We start from the raw sequence: 21,211 nt of genomic DNA on the forward strand, positions 1-21,211 counted from the left end.
ACGGAAAAAGTCAGTGTCTGTGTGTGTTTGTGAAATTAATAGCACGCAACATAACATAAATGTTTTACGAGCCTTCATGTGTCTCTGAGACATCTGAACATTTGTAAGTTCTGGTAACAGCGAGTCCAAGTGTGTGTCACTGAGAAGTGACAGGCTGGAGGGGTCACACTTATGTACTTAAGTGGAATGAGTCTGATGTGGGCTATTACAGAGGGACTGGCAGTAGGGAATCATCATTATCATCATCATCATCATCCTCCTCCTCACTGAGCTCAGACTGACTTTCACTTTCATTTCTTCACAAGTCACTTCCTTGTTCCTCTGACTGATTCTCTCTGCCTGCCTCTCCTCAGACTGACGATGGCTGAAGCCCAGCTGTTTGTGTCACAGGACGAGTTCACCTGCTTGGTGTGTCTGGACACCCTGACTGACCGCGTGTCAATCCCCTGTGGACATAATTTCTGTCTGAAGTGCCTCACGGACTGCTGGGATCACAGCCAAGAGTGCAGCTGTCCTCAGTGCAGACACACCTTCATGCTTAGGCCTGAACTGAAGAGAAACAATCTGCTGAATGAAGTTATTAAGAAATTAATAAAGATGAGTCTCAGTCCTCCTCCTCCTCAGAATTATGCCGGCCCTGGAGACGTGGAGTGTGACGCCTGTACTGGTAAGAAGTTCAGAGCGGTGAAATCCTGTCTCACCTGCCCGGCCTCCTACTGTCAGACTCACCTGCAGCTTCACTATGAAGGAGACGCCCTAAAGCACCACAAGCTGGTTGAACCTGATAGATATCTGAAGGAGAAACTCTGTGAGAAACATCAGAAAAGTCTGGAGATATTCTGTAAAACTGATGATTCCTGTATCTGCACAATGTGTGTGGTGACTGGACATAATGGGCATAAAATGGTCGAGCTGGAGACGGAAAGAGAAGAAAAGCAGGTGAGTGATGTTTAGTGTTTAATGGAAACTGTTTGAATAACTTTGAGTTAAGGAATTTGTACATTTAATGTGACAGAGAAATCTCTTCATCTCCAGTAAAACTCGATTATCTGTCACTTGATTAACAGTCAGGACTAAATAACAAAAACCCAACCTTCTGCACGCCAGCGTCTCCCGATTACTACTGCGAGTTCTGCACATTGGAACAACAGAAATCCCAGTGTCCGTTACGTACCTTCAGCTTTAATGGTGGTTTGTAGCTTTTCTCTTTTGTTATAATTAAACTAAACTACTATACATTGTTATGGCCTATCAACATATGTGTGTGGTGTTTGAACTTATTAAAGGTTTACGAAACAGCAACAGCTCTTCAAGTATTGCGTCAATGACGGAGTAGGAAGGCCAACAGTGAATGATAGAAAGCGGGATGCTGAAATAATTGAAAAATGTGTTGAAAATGGAAACCAGTGACGGTAACGTTATTCTGTATTAATGTTAATGGTCTTCTGCATTGTCATTTTCTTTATATATTCTGTTATATCAGGTTGTGTTAATATATTGTGGTGTGCAGGCAGCTTGTGATGCTCTGTATGGGGGCAGAAAGGACGAAAAGCTGTAAGTGATGGGACTGGCTGAGGGGCTTCTGTTCTGTGAGGGGCGGACAGGAGAAGTGAGGAGAGAAGTGAAGGTGTGGAGCAGGGAGTCAGGAGACAATAAGCAGGAGTGTTTGTGGTATCAAAAAGACACAACGAGAGTGGCAGGAGATCAACTGATCGGTAGGGAAAGCTTTCTGTGATTGTTTAGGAGGTGAGCTCAGTAACCAAATAACGGAGTGTAAGACAGGACACCGCTTGTGAGGGAACAAAGACTTCACGTCAAACGTAGAAAACTCCAGGACCTCTGAGTTGTATTTGCTTATTACACTAGTCATTACAATATTATATAAATTAATTCATTTTGCTAATATAGTTTTTTACGACTGTTCGCTAAACTAATCTACTGTATGTCATTTTTAAAGTAGCTGCTCTGTTATCTGTCTTTTCTCTTATCCGTCACAGCCTCGGTCCTGACCCCTGACTGATAATCGAGGTTTTACTGGACCTTATAAACCTGATGTTTCAAGTTCAGAGCATTGGCTGCTGGAGTCCATCCTGGTGAGACTGGTGCAAGTCATGAAACAGCTCAGGATGAGATCCCCAAGATGGCCCACAAACAACTGAGTTCTCTCCTCACAGCCAGCTGAGTTTCTTTCTGCTCTGATCAGTTTCTCTTTTGACTTTCTAAGGCAGTGGGAGGCCAACTATAGCCTGCTGTCTAGAAATGTCCACTGGCAGGGGTGCGGGCGTCACGTGGGCTACGTGTAGAAATGTCTGACATTCGGACCCTCCTGAGGTGTTCTTAACAAGATGATGTTACAGTTGGCTGATGTCAGCGTAGTAAGTGAGCACACAATGTCATCGTAAACGTAATTCAATAGAAGGTCTGACACATCGATAGACACACTCTGTACTGCTGACACTTACACGCTGAGTGTGCTTAGCTGCTTGTCTGCCTTTGTGGTGTTTGTCCATTTTTAAAGAATTAGAGTTTGCATTTGGCTGATCTCAGGGCTGTTTAAGAGACACATTATTGTCACATGTCAGTCTGTATTGTACTCCAGAGTTAAGTCTACGATTCTTACAATAAGTTCAGCTCAGTAATATCAATATACTATTCCTGTGTAGACTTTCTGTTTTTAATGATATAACTAATCAGGCTCTTCATCAGTGATTAGACATCATGTTATTTACTGGAGCAGTACGGACATTTTGAATGTCAAACCCCTGAGTGATAATCTCACCTAATGTATGATTATGACAAAGACTCTGAGCTTTCATATTTGGTAAAACCTAACAAGTCCAGCAGTGTAAAGAACATACTAGAAGTGTAAGTCTGACCATCTAAGCCAATTTCAAATCCCCCATCACTACCACACAACCTCAACATACAGTAAGTTCAGGTAAAGACACTTAAATTCAGGCCACCATTTGCTGCTCCTTCAAATAAAGGACTTGTGTCACATCGGCTCTGCCAGATCTCGTTAAGTGACACAAATATGGCTGAGTCCTCACTGGAATATTAAAGAGCTCGGCTCACATGTGAACACACGTTTAGAAACCAACATCTTAAACAACAATGAAGTCTATGACGTGACCTGATATTTGTCAGTTTAATATGAATCAGGTCACTAATATCAGCATCTAATTTTTGATCTCTTTCTGTTTTCTGTTGTTTGGCTATCACTTGATTTGGATTGATTTACATAAATCAGTTCTTCAGATGTCCCTGAAAGCAGACATGTTATTGTAGGCCAGACTGGCACTGCTTGGTCACAAGTCTTTTTCTTAAGCTGCCACCGCCTGCCCCTCTTTTATTGACTTGTACCTTCAGCTCAGATGTCAGTTCACTTCACCAGGACTCTCCTGACAGTTTTGGATGTCATCTGATCAGTCTGATCAACCACAGCAAATGTCACCGAGCGATGTCTCAGTATGTCACTTTTTATCACTTAGTGACTGAAGAAGGAGCTGAAACTCAACTTGATGGACAACACTTAGCAGGAATTAGCAGTAAAAAGGTCGGATTTCTGTTCATCCAAGACACCAACAGCAGCAAGTCCACTCCGTCCTTTATAACCCTTTGTAAGCACTAGAACTCTGATCTCTGCCCCTGGATTAGCTTCTGCCCTGTAGTAAGACCCTTATTGTGGCCATCACAAAGGCTCAATGACCTCTTCTGCTCCAAAGGGTAACGTAGTGCCAGACGGTAAGAGCTGAAGACCCCTGTAATGGAGTTGAACGTGGGGGTCTCATTCAGTTCTGACTTGATAAAGGAAAGCAAAGTGCACAAGTAAGAGAGACCACCTTTAAAATCTGTAGAATTACTGAAGGAGGACATCAACCAGCAGTTCTACATTTGTTTGCCACTAAAAGATAACCAGTAAGTGTGAAACCTCAAAGCCTTTAAACTGAAGTACAACTCACAGTCACAACGAGAAAAGGACAAGAGAGAGGAAAGAATCTGTTAGAAGAAAGACAAAGCTAACTGAATGTTCTTAAATGTGTGACAGAGGAAGCTCTCCATGGACACAACAATCTGGACAAAGCATCACCTCCACCTGAGTGACCATAAACCAAGTCAGGAGTTCACCTGCTCAGATTCTGAGAACTTCTGACTGGGACTCGGTAGTTAAGATAAAGTCAGGGGGTGAATTCTGGGAGTTGACATCACCATAACTGTGTGAAGGAGAAGGCTGTGGCTGTTGTGAGGGTCTCTTCATAAATTCATTAAGAAAACTAAAGTGGACTTGAATCAGTTCAGAGCAGCATCTCACACACACAGAGGAGCTGTAAGGGAGTGCAGACAACCTGTGAGGAAAACCAAACTGCCATCACAGTGCTGACTCTGGAAACTTAATAAGTAACTAAGAACTGAAGCAGAACTGAGACGAGAACATTTAAAAGCTGCTTCTGAATGAATGATGTTTACTGGGAAACATTTTGGATAAAAATTATGAGAAATAAAATCACAAGTTATGTGCCTTTCCTATAAGTGCAAGAGAAAGAACCAACTAAAGTAACACAGACTCATGTGTGGTGTTGTCTGTTGATGTCGTCTGTCTGCATACACTTGAATACGCACATCTTCAGTTGTTCTTATATTAGAAATACAATTTATTTTCGACTGTGACTTGTCCCTGGTGCAGTTTGCATGTTCTCATTGTCTTCATGTGGGTTTTGTCCTACAATCGAAAGACATGCAGTTTAAGTGGACTGTTTCTTTGGCACATTAGCTCTATTGTGTGTGTATTCAACCTCGATTTTCTTGCTTTTCCTCTCTTCTTAGGGCATATGGAGTGGGGGGCTCTCAAAAACATGGCCTGTTAAAGCCCACTGAGACACTCCTTGGGTGATTTGTGGATATCCAAGAAAAGAGAAATTTTGTTCTTTCCAGTGTGAGGTGCGCAGAGTGAAGAGTAAAGCAGACAGGCCTGTTCCTTGTGCTGCTCCAGTGTTGCTCACACAGTCCTTGAGTCTGCCTGACAGATAGTCCATCATCAGGTCACCACAGGCTCACCCACCTGCACATCTCTGAGCTGACCCCTTAACAGGGATGGCTGGGTGGTCTTGAAGGCTCTGGTGAAACCAAAACTCATAAACATAATAAACATCTCTCTATTATAAGAGACGAGACCTGGGGCCTCATGTATAACGCCGTGCGTAGAACTCACACTATAACATGGCGTAAGCACAAAAGCGTGAATGTGCGTACGCACAGAAAAATCCAGATGCAGGAATCTGTGCGCACGCATACTTTCACGTTCTTCTACTACATAAATCCCGACTTGCGTGAAAAGTAACGCACGTGCACACGCCTTCTGTCCCGCCCCAACTCCTCCCAGAATTACGCCTCTTTGAATATGCAAATCAATATAAATAGCCTTCTGTGAAAAGACAATGGGAAAAGCACAGGGGAAAATATAAGAATTTCAGCGAATACCAAGTGGAGGCAAAGGAAAAAACGTACTATTTGTTGGTTTAAACAGTGGTATAATCAACAAAAGAAAGTTGATCGAGTGACAGAGTGTCGGAGAAACTCGAAAGATCAAATTCACAAAGTCGCACAGTGCCCGAAATAAAAAAGAAATCACATATCAAAGTCGCTGTGAAAAGGCGAGTCGTAGCCCACCGTCTGAGTGTCATATGAAAGCGTATTAGGGTACAAACAAAAAACATAGGCACACAGTGGGAAAAAAGCACGAAATGTCAACTTTAATCTCGAAATTTCCACTTTAATCACGTAGTTTATTTTGCCATTAAAGTAGAACATCATAAACTTCATCTTAAAATCGTTTATTTTACTAGTTTCTCAAGTAGCACGTTAAATGCTTTGTTCTGTGTTTGATCTTCTATGTGCTCTGTGTGTGTGAATCACTACGTGCTTCTGTTCTTTCTCTTTCTCCGACAGGACACAGTATCCATTACATTCGTGATATTACAGCTCTCTGAATAATTAAAATACTGAGATGTATACGTGATATCATTTTCATGATGATAGGAATGAAAGCATGTTATTAAACATGGGAACACGGTGGCGCAGTGATTGTTCATATCTCACGCAAGAGGCTTGCGGTGCCATGTGCGACCTTCGATTAAATAATTTATTACAGAAGTACTGTCTATTTCAAACGTACTAACCTCCAATTCCTGTCCATACTTTTCTTTCTCCAATCGCCACACAATCAGCTCTGTAATAGACATTAAGCCATTTGTAAGCTTAGAACGCCGATTCTTCAAAACTTTTAAGGAACATTGAAATGTCTTCGTAGTACATGTTTAATTATTCTATTCGTCTATCCTTCCAGTGTCGCGTCAGCACCAGCAAGAATACAGCGCACGGCAGGAGCTATCCTTGAACTAGCTATACGCTGCGGCACCGTGTCCTCACATGTTTAATTATTAACAATACAGATTATTTAAATGAAGTTAAAGTTTTATCTGTATACTATAAGCAACATATTTTGCTGCATTTCATCTTAAAAATGATATTGTCATCATACGTGCTTTATAAAGTAGCGCAGGTTGTGCAATATTATAACTAGTGTAAGTTTACAGTGAGGTGATTGTACTTATAAGTACAAACAGTTCTACAAGGAGCACTTGATGGACTGATTGAGTGCGTTTATAGTTATTGGGATGAAACTGTTTCTGAAACGCGAGGTCCGTACAGGAAAGGCTTTGACGCTTTTTGCCGTGGTTGATGTAGTGTGTACTTGAAACTGTATACCGATAATTCTCTTTCCGATCATCTGCTGCTGTGATTCACACTCAGATACAGTGATATAAATACTCCGAGTGGTGCAGTGAGAGTAATATGGAAAAAGATGATCTGCTGTGGCAACCCTTAACGGGAGCAGCAAAAAGAAGAACAAGATGCAGTGAGCGTAACAACGCTAAAGCTGTTATGGTTTTTGGAATACTATGGCTATTCCCTGGCCCATTATATTGCTGCAGGTTAATTACAATCAGATGCATTACACTAATAAACAATATGCAGTTAATTTCAGTGTATTTATAAAGCCGCGTCAGGAATGTGGAGCTAAGAAAGAAAGGATGAGCACACAGGAACAGTAGTTTGACCATTCTGTGGACCATTATATTGTTACAGGTTAATTACAATCAGATGCATTAAATTTATGAACGATATGCGGTTAATTTCAGTGTATTTGATAAAGCCGCCGCCGTGGATGTGGATCTAAGAAAGAGTAACCACACAGGAACAGTAGCACTGCTTTGACGCTGGGTGCCGCCAGTCTGCAAAACCGAGCGGAGAAATTGCGTACGCCAAGGTATGAGTTACCGTGGAAATGTGCGTGGCTTTACGCCAAGTTTAGGTTTTATACATCGCGATTTGAGCATGGAAAGGTTCGTACGCAACATTTCTGTGTGTATGCACCGTTTATACATGAGGCCCCTGATCTTTCTGAAGAGACTTTTTGGAAGTCCAGAGAGACAGAAGTAAGATCCGCGAGATGGAGACTTTGGCCATTTCTAAAGTCTACAAAAATGATAGTAAAGCTGACATTCGTACAAACAAATCAAAATTATTACTAGCTGAAATTACAGAACAGCAAAAAGAAATTGAATATATTGTTTGAGTTGAAACTTTAAGTCAGAGACTTGTAGATCATCTAATTCGTGTTGCCATCATTCAAAAATATTGTTTCTTCAAATTGAACAGGCCTCTCCGCGAGAATGAAAAGATTTGTGGGTTGGTGAAAGTGAAATCCATGTATGCGGTCACACTTGGGTCACAGAGAGGCACAGATACACAGGAGATTTTAGAGACAAACGTTATTCAGACACTTCAAACAAACATAAGTCTCTCTCAGGAGTGAATCGAGCTCAGTGTGTAGTCGGAGGGGACAGTTCTGTCTCTCAATTAGAAGAATAGAAAATCTTCCTGTCCATAGGGGTGCGCCTCGGGAGCTGAACCACCACAGGAGAATAGGATGTCTGGGGAGAAGAGAGACAAGGCAGTGAGATAAAAGGACAGGTGCTGTACAGGCTTTTAAATGTTTGAAGCGCCGAACGAACCAAACCTGCAGGTGGCAAGCGAAGTGAGCAGGGGGCGGAGCTCACTAGTTTAATTAAAAATAATAATCCATCACCTAAACAAAACACCTGAGGTAAGTAACATAAAAAATATCATTTCTGAGTTTTAGAATTCCTTTAAGTTGCCTTCTTCCTGAATTCAACAGAATCATTTGTGTATTTCAGTATCTTACTTGACTCCAGAAAATGACAACAGCAGACAACGTCCTCACATGTCTGACTCAGGATATCAAATGGCCTTGAAGATCTTATAATTACTGACATGACGTGTTTAAGTCCTCCTGGCCTTTCACCAGTTCCCATACTTTACACTCCAGTTTGTTTTGATTATTTTTGGTGTTGTGTGAACTTCACATTTCCCAGTTTGTCGATGTGATGTCTTCTAAATGTCAAGAACTAACTCACACACCTGTGTGCCTTCAAACTGTCTTCTGGCTTTGACGTACTCTTCAAACCCAAACTCAATCTTACATCAATTAAATTAAACCTTTCTTTTATTCTTTATTGTCATTTCTGTTTGTTAAATTAAATCTAAGTTGTGTCATGAAATGTCAAACAAATGTGTTGTGAAAATATCAGGAGTCAGAAAGAGAAGAAGAAATCACAAAGTGAACGTGAATTCTGATCTGACCACGCGTGTCCTCTTGTGTGTCCAAACAGAAACAGCTGGGGGAGACACTGAGTGACATCAAGAGGGGACTTGAGGAGAGAGAGAAGACACTGAAGGAGACAAGGAGGACGATGGACGAGATGAAGGTGAGTGGAATAGAAAGACAACACTTCATATCAAAGAGAGGAGAAATAAATGAGAACTTGAAGAGCAGCAGAGCTTCACTGGTGATGATGAGTAGGGACACGAGAAGGGAGAGTTAGAGAAGACATTGTGTGGTGTCCTTCATGGCCTTTCACTGTTGACAGAATCCCAGGTGTTACTCAGTGGAGACTCAGACAGCTTCACCCTAAAGTCCTCTGATATTCCATCAGCTGCTTAAAGGAGACTTAACTCTACTAACAGAAACTCACACTGAAGGTCGACGCTGATGTTCTGAATTAGATCAGCGGGCACAACGTCCATTAATGGTCTAACTTGTTTTTATTTTAGAAATAGCATTGCATACAATCAAGTTCAACTTATACAACAAATGACTTTCAAAGTCAAAATAAAAAATAGTAAAAGAAAAATCAGAAAGTTAAAACAGAAATCTAAACAAACAAAAAAAATGCAAAAAATTAAAACTACCAAACAGGATTCACACTGCAACCCAGAAAAAGAGAGAAGTGCTGAGAGCTGGGCCAAAATTCCTGATAATTTACAAAAATAAATAAATTAATAAATAGAAAGGCAGAATTTCCTTTTCCCCTGCTATGGATGCCTATTTTAAAGTTTTATTAATTAAATCTTGCCATATTTTATGAAGGTTTTGAACAGATCTTCTAAGTGAGAATTTGTTTTTTTAATGCCAAACATCATTGACCCAGTGAGTTATCACAGGTGGGCTGGGGGTCTTCAAGTTCAGCAGGACAAGTCCACAAGCTCACAGTGTGGTAAAGGCAGTTACAGTCAAAGTGTCCTCCTCCACTTTAGGCCCCTCTGGTAGCCCACCAACCACAACTGTTAGTGAGTTAGGAGTGATTGTGACCCCACGGCTGTCTGTCTGATAAAACATTCAAACATTTTGGCCCTAAATGATATTACTTTGTTATCCTCCCAAAACATGTGGCCTAGTGAAGCTGGAGCTCAATTGCCACAATCACAGGTTGGATTCTTCCCAATTTGAAATGAGATAAATGTGATCGATGAAAGAGTCGAAGTCAGATGGTTGAATACTTCGCACATATGGAGCTGGAGTGTATTCTATGCATGACTGACTTCCACTCCTTTTCTGAGATATGAATTAAAGGTCCTTTTCCCGCCATATCCTAGGACCCTTAAAGGGGAGAGTTTTTGAAATGTTTTTATATGTTGTTGAGATGCTGTCTGACTCCTCAGGACTGCTCAGGATTTCTTCTGGAAAGGAAATGGATGGGAGATGTGGAAAACTGGGTAGGTTTTTTGGATAGATTTTTGTTGTCTGTAGCTTCTGTAAACTTTGCTAATAATAGTGGAGCTAACTTAGTTGAAAACGTCACTATAAAATTCCACTGGTTGCCATCAGGGCCTGTTGTTTTCCCACTTTAGAATGAGTTTACAGCATCCAGAAGTTCTGAGAGTTTCAGAGGTTTGTCCAGTTCCTCTCCACTAAGAGTGTCCAGCTATCGTATTTGTATTACATCAATGAACTCCTCAGACTGTGTCTCGTCTTCTTTAAACTGAGTAGAATATAAATGCTTATAGTACTTACTAAATGTGTGACTTATATTTTTAGGCTTCATTACTTTATCTCCAGTTGTGCTGGTAATTTCTGTTATTGCGTTGCAAACTTCTTGGTTGTTGATTGCTGCGCTAAGATCTTATTAGCCTTCTCTCCATGTTCACCATAATGATGTTGTGATTGAAAGATGAGTTGTTCAGGTTCTTTTGTTATCAAGAGGGTACGTTCTGATTGAAGAGACTGTCTTTCCTGTAAAATGCCTCATTTGGAGACATGGGGTATTCTTGATTTTTTCTGGAGATCGTAATGGTTTTCTCTTGTTCATTCAGGTATTTCTCAGTTTTATTAGTCTCCACAACTTAAGGATCTCCACTGTTTGACTCAGTGCACACTTTACATAATGTACATCTCCAAACATTTTACTTTAGCTTTAATATTTTATCACAAAGGACAGTAAGGTTGTCCAGTGGTGGCATCTTCTGAATCTCAGATCCACTGTCCTCTATTCACTTTCCATGTGGAGTTTACCCCTTCTTCCAGTAGCTCAGTGGGTATCTTCCAGTTTTTCCAGATCTTCCACCACATCCTCACATTTCAGTTTGGTTAATTGGCAGAATCCCCCAATTGGCTTCCATTGTGATCATTAGTGTAGCTCTGACCTTGTAATGAGCTGGCAGACTGTCTATGGTAGCACACTCTCCGATACCCAGTTCTGCCAGGATTCATTTATTTGAAAGTTCTCATCCAGCAGACACAGAACTCATCACACACATTTCTGTGCCCAGACAGACCAAACTTATCCAACCTAATTTATTTAACACAGACTCACATTAAACAGACCAACACCATCGAGTGTACTAAAGTACTAAACACAGCCGGGACAGACCAGTGGGGTGTGTCTTTAGTTCAAAGAAAGTAGGCACGGCACAATGTGTCACTCAACACTGTGTAGTCCAATCCAGACACAGAGGTGACAGCTGAAGAAGTAGAAGTGAAGGAGAGCCAACATCGCAGACCGACCTTCACTTCGGTTTATGTTTCTATGCTCGTCTGCTTTTGTTGTTTCCTCCTTGCATTCCTGCTTATTACTGATGCATGAAATCCCCTCTCTACACCCATGATGACTGTGACATTTTTCAGCCAGGATTCCTTTCACTAGATGTTGTTCATAGTCTTCTTTCATGTCCTTTTTGTTTATTTATTAATGTTAATGTTGATTTGGTTGAGTATCTGCTTTAATCTTTGTATTTGATTTTGTCAATAAGCTGCCTTTGTTATGTTCCATGTGGTTTCTGTGTGGCTCACCAAGAGGTTGACCCTCTGCCAATCACCACCAGGAGCTTCCCTTCTACCCTATAAATCCTGAGGGTCTCCCACAGTTTCATTGTGAATGTGCTCTGCGAGTTTGTCATGTTCTATCTATCTATCTATCTATCTATCTATCTATCTATCTATCTATCTATCTATCTATCTATCTATCTATCTATCTATCTATCTATCTATCTATCTATCTATCTATCTATCTATCTATCTATCTATCTATCTATCTATCTATCTATCTATCTATCTATCTATCTATCTATCTATCTATCTATCTATCTATCTATCTATCTATCTATCTAATTTCCCCAGTCTTATGTGTGGCATAGGCTGAACTTCTGATTACTTTGTCACTACTGCTCCTCAACTTTTTACCAAAGTCTTTAAATTGTTCTGCAGTACTGGTGGTCTGATCCTAACTCTCATAATTGTTCACTTAGAACTGGACACACGTGACAATGACAACTGGATCCTTCCTCCCCTACTCCAGCCAGGAGCCTATCCACCCAACCATTGAGGTTTTCCACATGTGTACCGAAAGGCAAAACACCATATGAGACTCTCTGTATTTCGTGTAAAGCTTCATCTAAATTACCTAATAATAAATCCCACATTATTATTTCTTCCTCATTCTAGTGGCTGGTTAGGAGGTGACCTTTTAGGTCTTCTCATCCTCACTTTCTATTACAGAGTCTGGTGAGTCACTGTCCAAATTGTGCAAAGTTCTAAAACCAGCAGAACATCTCCAGCATTGGGGTTGGTGATCCTGAACAGCAGGCACCTTTTATCTCACATTTACATCCCTTATAGAACAGCCCACCTGGTATTATCATACAAGTATGAGCCATAGTTACAATAGCAAATTCATTAGTGTATTATTGTGGTATTTCCCTCTACTTACCCTTTACCTGTTTTCTCAAGGGTAAGTGTTCTCGTCAAGTTCGTTGTCAGGTTGGTCTACTGTTGCACTTTAAGATGAACACACACACACATTGCTATACACATACACACAGACCCTCACCACAACAGTGCCCCATGAATGACACACATACGCTGATTCACCTCTAGCACTTTAAATCACACAAGAGCATTAGGTATAACACAGCCTGTCACTCAGCACTTCAAGAGACTTACTTATTATCGGCACTAACAACATACGATGTTTTAGTGATATCTCAGACCTAAATATTAGTTTTGGTCTACAAGAATACATTTAAACATACAAAGACTCAGCACTCTTGACTACTGGCCATTTGTCAGTCAAGAATAACTTCTTCTCATACTGTACCTACTGCTGAGTGGAGCTCCTCACTCTCAGCCTTATAAACCTCGCAGCACAGATATAACGGCAAATGTCCGTGGCTGCTCCAGGTGCTCAAAGAATTCTAACAGTCACTCTAGACATTAAGACAAAGCATAGAAAGTTAAGAGCAGCATGCTATTTATTACAAGAATAATAATAATAATACTGGAAAAAAGAATAATAGAAAATAGGTACTGATAGGAAAGTCTGAATATATAAAGTCTTTAGAAAAAGCTTACGAAAAAGTTACAGATGACAATGATTAATGTCCCAGGGAGGCGTTTAATTTAGCAATCAATGTTCATGATGCTTTTCTGATGAGCAGTGACGTGTTTGTTGCTGTTTTCTCTTCTTCTGACATTGCTTTCAAATGAGGCATATTTATTGTGAAATGTCATGCCGTGGTTTCACAAGACATGTACCTGTTTGGCTGGCTATCACTATAATTGATTAATTTTGCTCAAACTCTTTAATCTATCTTTTCCCATATAATGTTCTTTGATACTGCCTCATGTCTATCTTTCCCAGACTGTAAGCCATATTGTTGTCCCAAATGTCCATATCAATAACCTAAGGTGTCGGTTCAGTCTTCCTTTCCCAGGCTGTAATACCAAAGTAGCACTAAACTGTGAACAACTGTTATAAAAGTGAGGTGTAAGGGAAGAGGATATGCCTTTTTTATCCAAAATGTAATTTATCTGTTGTCTTGAACAAAATATAATGGAAAATTACACCAAAATGTAGAGATTTTATACAACATAACAATTAGTAATAATGCAAAGTTCCTAAATGAAGTAAAAATACATCAAACACGGAAATAAAGACTCACGACTCTGAGCTTTACAATGAAAAAGAAATGGAAGAAGGTAAATATGCAAAGAGTTCATGAAATTTAAGGAAATTTGAAGCCCCTTGACCAACACCTAGACCCTCTTGTTTAATATCTCCATCTCACAGGTCTGACATGGTGATGTCTCACACCCCAAACTAGAATACAACTAATAAACACAAGAATCTGGTCCAGAAATACTTTTATTTTAACACAATTACCTTCTAACACACAACTTAATCCCTCTTTACAGATACTTCTTCTTCTTCTTCTTCTTCTTCTTCTTCTTCTTCTTCTTCTTCTTCTTCTTCTTCTTCTTCTTCTTCTTCTTCTTCTTCTTCTTCTTCTTCTTTATTCCAGGTGTTGTCCTACTCCACTCCTAACCTCAGGCAGAGCAGGAGATGATATTTTTTAAGGCAGACTTTGATATAAACTATCAGGTCAAATGGAATCCTCACAAGACAGTAGAGGTGTCCCCAGCAGCTCCTGCTAATGGCTGTCAAGATCCTTCACAAGGAAGCCTTTCATGACTGCGTATCTCATGAAGTCCTGCAGTTTCCTTAATAGCAGCATAAGCAGAGTGATGAAGTTACTCATCATAATGGAGGGAACATATTGTCTGGGTGGCAGTCTGCAATTGACCTTCCTTCTGCAAATAAAGTTCCAACAGTCACGCCAGCCAATTCCAACTGTCCTTCACAACATCAAAATAGCAACAAATGTGCCTCATGATTGGTGATTCTTATCAGGTGACTTAATTCTAAATCTTTATCCTATTTTTTCAGATGTCTGTGGTAAGAGAGGTGGAAGAAAATGAGAAGAGCTTCACTGCTCTGATACGGTGCATTGAGGAAGCCCACAGGAAACTGACTGAGAGGATCAGAGAACAAGAAAAGAGAGAAATGGAGAAGGCTGAAGGAGTCATGGAGCAACTGAAGAAGGAGATTGAAGAGCTGAAGAGGAGAGAAGCTGAGCTGAAGGAGCTTTCAGAGACCAAGGACCATCTCCACTTCCTGCAGGTGACAGTGACACATCACAGGGAGTCTGATCAGACTGGGGTGTGTGGGATTTGAAAACATTTAGAGAGAAATTTAAAACATCTGAGGAGATTGTACAACATGACAAGAACAGGCCATTCAGCCCAACATGGATCATCTTTTCATATATCCTTAACATTTCAAATATTCCTTTTACAAATATCTCAAAGTTGTTTACTGTCTGTGTGAAAAAGTGAATTTTTTATAACGTGTAAAAGATGACATTTAATAAATGATGTGCCAACTCTTCTGCCAGGCTACTTCCTAATGTCTCCATCCTTAAACTGATGAGATTCAAATCCTTCAACATTTCCTCACAGTTCAGACCCCACAGTCCAGTCTCGTCTCTCATCTCTCATTTTTCTTGTGTATTTTTCTCTCACACTCCACACAATAGTCCTGATGTCGACTGTGTTTCACAGACATTATGGAGATTCTGTTCTTGATTTACACTCCACTGTTGGTCGCTATATAACTCAGCTTGCCGTAGCTTTCTCTCTTTTGTATGGTTGATGATGATGATGATGAAGACACAAAGGCTTCCAGGATTTCCACACAAGTCACACTTCTGAGATGTAAACCTTCAATTGTATAATCATATTGAAGAGCTTTCTCCATACATGTGTTAGTCTTTACATTTAATTTAATTTAATTTAATTACGCTTTTCTCAGAACCATAAAAAGCCAATGCCTTGTTTTGTGTGCCAAGTCAATTCTGGACCCACCTGCCCCCTCAGTCCCTTTATCTTGACTCTCCTCTCATGGAGTCCTGCAAGAAAAGCTCATTGATAGTTAAGGTTGATAATCTCTGATGCTCCACTACACTCCACCAAATATTCTCTCATAAATAACCAACAAGTCAATGACAGGCGTTCTCACCATCTAAACCCACGCTGACAGCCCACCACACTGATCCTTAATTCAGAAGAGCCCCCCTCTTATCAGCATTACTTACTTTTTAATGTCTCCTTTCTGAAATCTCATCCCCTCTTCTCTCCTGATTCAGACTTTCTCATCTCGCTGTGTCCTTCCTGCTGATGGAGACTCGCTGAGCTTCACTGTCAACTCTGATTTCTCATCTGAGGACCTGAGAAAAGAGCTGTCAGGTCTGACAAAGAGTCTGGAGAAGATCAGCCAGGGGGACATCATGACAAGGACACCATCAGGTACAGCGTCTGGTGACATTGTGTTTGTTAGTGATGTCCATTAGGAGGACCAGACTGACAATAAGAGGACACTGATGAAGGCCTGCTCTTTAACATTTATCTGCCATCCTTTGATGTTTATTATTTTTTACTATATAGCGCCTTTCACAGTCATTATCTGTGTCATAACAAACTCTCTTAATAATCAGTTACTCTTAATCAGAAGTTTTGGAATTTTAACTTGAAATGTTATACTCCTTATACTTATTCCACGTATTCTCTTAAAAAGTCCTTTTTTCATTTAACTTTGAGATTCTTTTTATTTTCTTTGCTTTCCTCACCTTAAGATTAATGAACAGAAATGTGTTTTAAATGGCTAAACCGACTCAGTGCAGAAATTAATTGTTTATTTGAGAACAGAGAAGACGTTAATGGAATCAAACTGAGCTCAGCATCGGTGCTTTATAATATCAGAACATCTCAATCTGCTCCTGCTGTCTTCGCTGTCCATTACATTCTGCTGGATGGAGTCCACGTTAAAAGTTCACTTTCATCCATTTTCAGCTGTGCTCCCCCTGGGCTCTCGTGTTTTATATTCCTGCTGTTGTTTGCTCAGAAGTCGTGTCTCCCACCGACATTTAAAAGGATTTTACACACCAAAAGCATTTTATTTGATATATTTTGGCGGTGAAGATAAGCAAACTGGAGGACTGCTTCAGAACTCTGACTACTTGAGGACCACCTGAACATTTCAGTGAGTGCAGCCTCAGAGTAAAACACACTTTATAAATTATGAATTACGTACGTTTACACATAAAGACAGCGATTTGTTTAAACACAAACTAAGGTCAAGCAGCCAAGAGCACAGGGTCCATCCCGGCCGTCCACCACATTAGACATATACTGTATGTGTGTATTGTGAAAATAAGCAGAGAGAGTGGGCACAAAGAGTTGGGGTACCACCCTGAAATACCCCGTTTAATGATGAAGATGAAATAAAAAGCACAAAGACGGAGCACAATGATGACGTCTGCTGCAATCAAAGGCTGTCAAGTTAAAGTCACTTGTGAGTCGGAGCTCCGTCTTCCTCAGTCACACATCTGTAATGAACACCCACTTCTGGTGACATTTTATAGTGGTGTCACAGAAGAGGCGGAGCTTAATTAGCGGGCTGTGGAAGTGACGTCACTCGTCTTGTGGCCTGTGAACTCACTGAAGTGATGACATTAGCAGGAGCAGCACCCTCTCGACTCAGGGTGGGATTTCTTAACTAGATGGAGATCTGAAGATATCCACAACTATACCTGCTTGTCACTATGTATAAAATACAGTATATTTATGACATTGTATGTCAGGACAAACACCAAGCCATGGGGTTCAAGGGACCCTCTGTAGACCTCCGTGATCAAATTGTGGTGAGGAGTAGATCAGAGAAAAGAAATAAAACCATTTGTAAAGTTCTGAGTGGTCCCAGCAGCACAGCGGCCTGAAGCATTGGGAAATGGAAGAAGTTTGGAACCACCAGGATACTTTCTAGAGATGGCCAGTCTGAGTAACTGGGAAGGAAGCGCCTTGGCCAGGGAGGTGACCAAAAACCTAATGGTTACTACGACAGAACTTCAGATGTCCTCTGCTGAGATGAGAGAAACTGTAGGAAGGATGGCCATCTCGGCAGTGCTCCACTAATCAAGCGTTTATGGTGGAGTGGCCAGGCAGAAAATACTCTCGAGTAAAACACAAATGACAGCCTGAGACCATCAAGGGAAATATTCAAAGATCTGATGAGACAAACATTGAACTCTTTAGACAGAAGACCAAGCAGGATGTCTGGAGAGGACCAGGCACTGCTCACCACCTGCCTAATGTTATCTCTACAGTGAAGATGGTGGTGACAGCATCAGGCAATGGGGACAGAGTGACAGGTCAGAAATGAGAGGAGGACAAGTGCAGTCAAATACTGAGAGGACATTAAAGAAAACTTGTGACCTCAGAGTGGGTGATGGATCAACGACCTGAAGACTACAGCAAAAACAACTCTGGAGTGGCTTTGTGACAAATCTGAGTGTCCTTGAGTGACCAGACTGAGACCCCACAGAACAGGAGAAACCTGAAGATGGCAGTTCACAGACGCTTACCTTGAAATCTAACTGAGTTTGAGAGGATCTGCCAGGAAGAATGGGATCAACTGGCCAAATACAGGAGGGCAAAGCTTGAAGAGACACTGAGTCATGAAGACCACCAAAGGAGCTTCCACAAAGACCTGAATTAAGTGTCTGAATACTTCTAGGAAGGAGAAGTTTCAGTTTTGATTTGTAATAAATGTGCAGACCTTTCTGAAGACCTGCGCTCACTTTGTCATTATGGTTACTGAGTGTAGACTGATGAGCACAAAGGCACATTAATCCATTTAAAATTAAATCAAGAACACGGTAAAGTGTGCAGAAAGTGAGGGGGTCTCAATACTATCTGACTCCCTGTATATTTATTATTAATTTGAATATTCAGATCGACATTTGGCCTAATTTGCCAGCCCTTATATAATTTATAAATGTTTTATTTGAACTCCTCTGCATTTGTAATTCGTGTTTAAGAACTAAACTAAGATCCCACAATGCCATCTTCACAGTATCCATTCTTCTTCTCTTTTCTTTTTATTTTCAGCTCATGAAGCTCCAGTTTTCACCCTCCAGTCTCCTGAACCTCAGAGCAGAGACGACTTTTTAAAATGTGAGTTTGTGCTTTGACTGAATGGATCATCACAATAAAAATCATTGAAGTTTTAATAGAGCAGGACAGGCTTAGGATATGAAAGTCTGAGTGTTGTGTGACTGAGGGGCTGAGAGTGATGGGGGTCCTGTGACTGGTGCATTATGGGATAGAGAGACTCAGGCAGTGAATCACCAAAGCCGTCTGTTAATCCCGAGTCTTGATGTGTCAAAACTGTTCAAAATGGAAAAGAAAAAAATAAAATCCACGTCATGGGGTGCACTTACTTTTTTACACGACTGTATATACAGACACAGTATTAGTTTAAAAATGAAGCACATTTGTATGTGAAATAAGTTAAAGCTGACAAAAGTCCTCGTCATCCTCCATTCTTTACTCCACAGAGCAGACACTTTGTTTTGAGTTCTCGACTTCACAAATTTTAAACATTAAAACAAATGAAATGTCAGAGAAAATTATTGGGGGTCCTTAGAAGTTCAAAGACCCCACTGGACTGTCGTGACATCTCAAGCTGACTGATTCCTCTAATGAGTGTCACCGGGGTCTTCAGTCACTCAGTCAAGTCTTCACTCTGCTGTGTTGTGTCCTTGTGGGCCTCACACTGAACGAGGACAAGAGAAGATGAGGAGATGAAGAAGGACACAGCCAAGGTTGGTCAATGTGATGGCTACAAGACCACCTCCAAAGAGATTCATGTTCCAGTGAATACAGCTGCTAATATTCTCGTGATGTTTGAGTGTCCATAGAACTGTAGCCCACCTCCCTGATGAGACCACCAGAGTAAAGCTGACCTCCGAGTGAACAGAAGGAGAGTTTAAATGGTGGAGAAAATACAGTGTGGTGTGGTGGTGAAGACTTTGGTGTTCAAACTCTGAGGTTGTGGGTTCAAATCCCACTACTAACACCACTGTGTGACCTCAGCAAGTCACGTCACCTGTCTGGGCTCTGATTGGACAACGAAAAGAAAAGGAAACAATGGAATGTGAGATGATGGGAGTCACCTTGGGTAAGAATGACAGTCAAATAATAAAAAGAGATGACAGGAAACACACGAAAGAAAGAAAGAGAGAGACAATGACAGATGGGAAAGGCACTATATAATAGATAGATAGATAGATAGATAGATAGATAGATAGATAGATAGATAGATAGATAGATATATAGATAGATAGATAGATAGATAGATAGATAGATAGATAGATAGATAGATAGATAGATAGATTATAAATAGTAAATACTGATTGCAGCTTTTACACAAATAATTGATGTGGTTTTGAAGTGTGACAGTGGATTGATTTTAAATTTAAGAGGTGGACTGTGACAATAAAACATGTCATTTAATAAAGCCAGTGGTCAGTATGGACAGTCCATTCGACCTTTGACCTCAGTGGTGACCTTATGTTGTTTCTTATCATTTCTGACGACTCAGATGACTTTCAGATGACTGACTTGCCTGCCTTTCTCTTTGTTGTCTGTTGTTATTTTTGTTTTTTACGTTGTCTAAATTCTAATTCACTGTCACCCGTCACCATTTCACCACCGTGACACTTTTTATTTTTCTCCCCCTTTTTATCTCCACCTTTAATTCTATTTTTGAGGTCTTTACCTTTTTTAAGGCCATTTGTTTCCTTGTCCTTCTTTAATCCTCCTTTCTTCCACTCCTTCCTTTTCTCATTTCTGTACAATGTCTGTATTGTTATTTTCCTGTTATGAATCCCCAGTTCATTCCTCCACCACCACATATTTTCTTTTATTATTTTGATCATTTTCCATTCTCTTATTGTCATTTTTACATTGAACTCCTTCCCTACTAACCATACAACACTCCTTCTTTTGTCATCCCCTCTTTTCTTGTCCTCCCTTTCCATTCCTTTAACCCCTCATTCCACACATCTTGTGTCTTTTTGCAGTTCCTAAACACATGCTCTGGTGTTTCCACCTCTCAGCAGTTCTCCCTCGGACATATTGAACTTTTCGTGACTCTCCTTTTGTACATGGCCGCCTGCGTCGGTAGGATTTCATGTCATGTCACCCACCCGAGGTCTTTTTGTTTATTTGTTAATTCTTTGTCTCATTTTGCTGCCACACTTTTCTTGCTTGCTCTTCAGTGAGCTTTTGGATTTTTAGTACCGTTTCGTCTTTTCCTTATATTTTTTTAGGTCTTTTTTCTTTTCCCAAATTTTGGGATCTCCTTCCTCCCATGAATATCTTTTAACAAATATTACTATTGTTTTATAATTTTTTGGCATATTAAAGACAATGGGTCTGCTATTTGACATTTTTATTAATTTTGCTTTTCTCAATTCTGTGCCTAGCAGATATCTGATCATGTCCGCTAATTTCCCCCGTTTTATTTAACGCCATATTAACAACAGTTGCTGTGTGTCTTAAAGCCAACTCCCTTTCTATATTCAGATCCTCTTTCCCTCCATTTTCTCTCTCTTT

The 21,211-nt window shown here is 40.5% G+C and overlaps 1 protein-coding gene across 2 annotated transcripts; it reads left to right on the forward strand.

Annotated features, from left to right (window-relative positions):
* Positions 1 to 345: 345 nt before the first annotated feature.
* Positions 346 to 18,957, forward strand: LOC114642600 (E3 ubiquitin/ISG15 ligase TRIM25-like). 2 transcript variants are annotated; one of them, XM_051922028.1, is made up of 5 exons: positions 346 to 939; positions 8,754 to 8,849; positions 14,643 to 14,876; positions 15,901 to 16,060; positions 18,701 to 18,957. In XM_051922028.1, the coding sequence occupies exons 1-5, from the start codon at positions 361 to 363 to the stop codon at positions 18,781 to 18,783; spliced, it is 1,152 nt and encodes a 383-aa protein (XP_051777988.1). In that variant the 5' UTR covers positions 346 to 360; the 3' UTR covers positions 18,784 to 18,957. The 2 variants fall into 2 exon arrangements, with proteins under 2 accessions (XP_051777988.1, XP_051777989.1); XM_051922029.1 differs by lacking the exon at positions 8,754 to 8,849.
* Positions 18,958 to 21,211: the final 2,254 nt, after the last annotated feature.

This window comes from Erpetoichthys calabaricus, unplaced genomic scaffold, assembly GCF_900747795.2.
Source record: "Erpetoichthys calabaricus unplaced genomic scaffold, fErpCal1.3, whole genome shotgun sequence".
Classification (NCBI taxonomy): domain Eukaryota; kingdom Metazoa; phylum Chordata; class Cladistia; order Polypteriformes; family Polypteridae; genus Erpetoichthys; species Erpetoichthys calabaricus.

What these genes read in the sequence shown, in the direction of transcription:
- LOC114642600 (XM_051922028.1), top strand. Translation starts at nt 361, where the DNA reads ATGGCTGAAGCCCAGCTGTTTGTGTCACAGGACGAGTTCACCTGCTTG. An exon ending in ACCATCTCCACTTCCTGCAG is followed by an intron (nt 14,877 to 15,900) that starts GTGACAGTGACA and finishes CTCCTGATTCAG; the next exon opens with ACTTTCTCATCTCGCTGTGT. An exon ending in CATGACAAGGACACCATCAG is followed by an intron (nt 16,061 to 18,700) that starts GTACAGCGTCTG and finishes TTTTATTTTCAG; the next exon opens with CTCATGAAGCTCCAGTTTTC.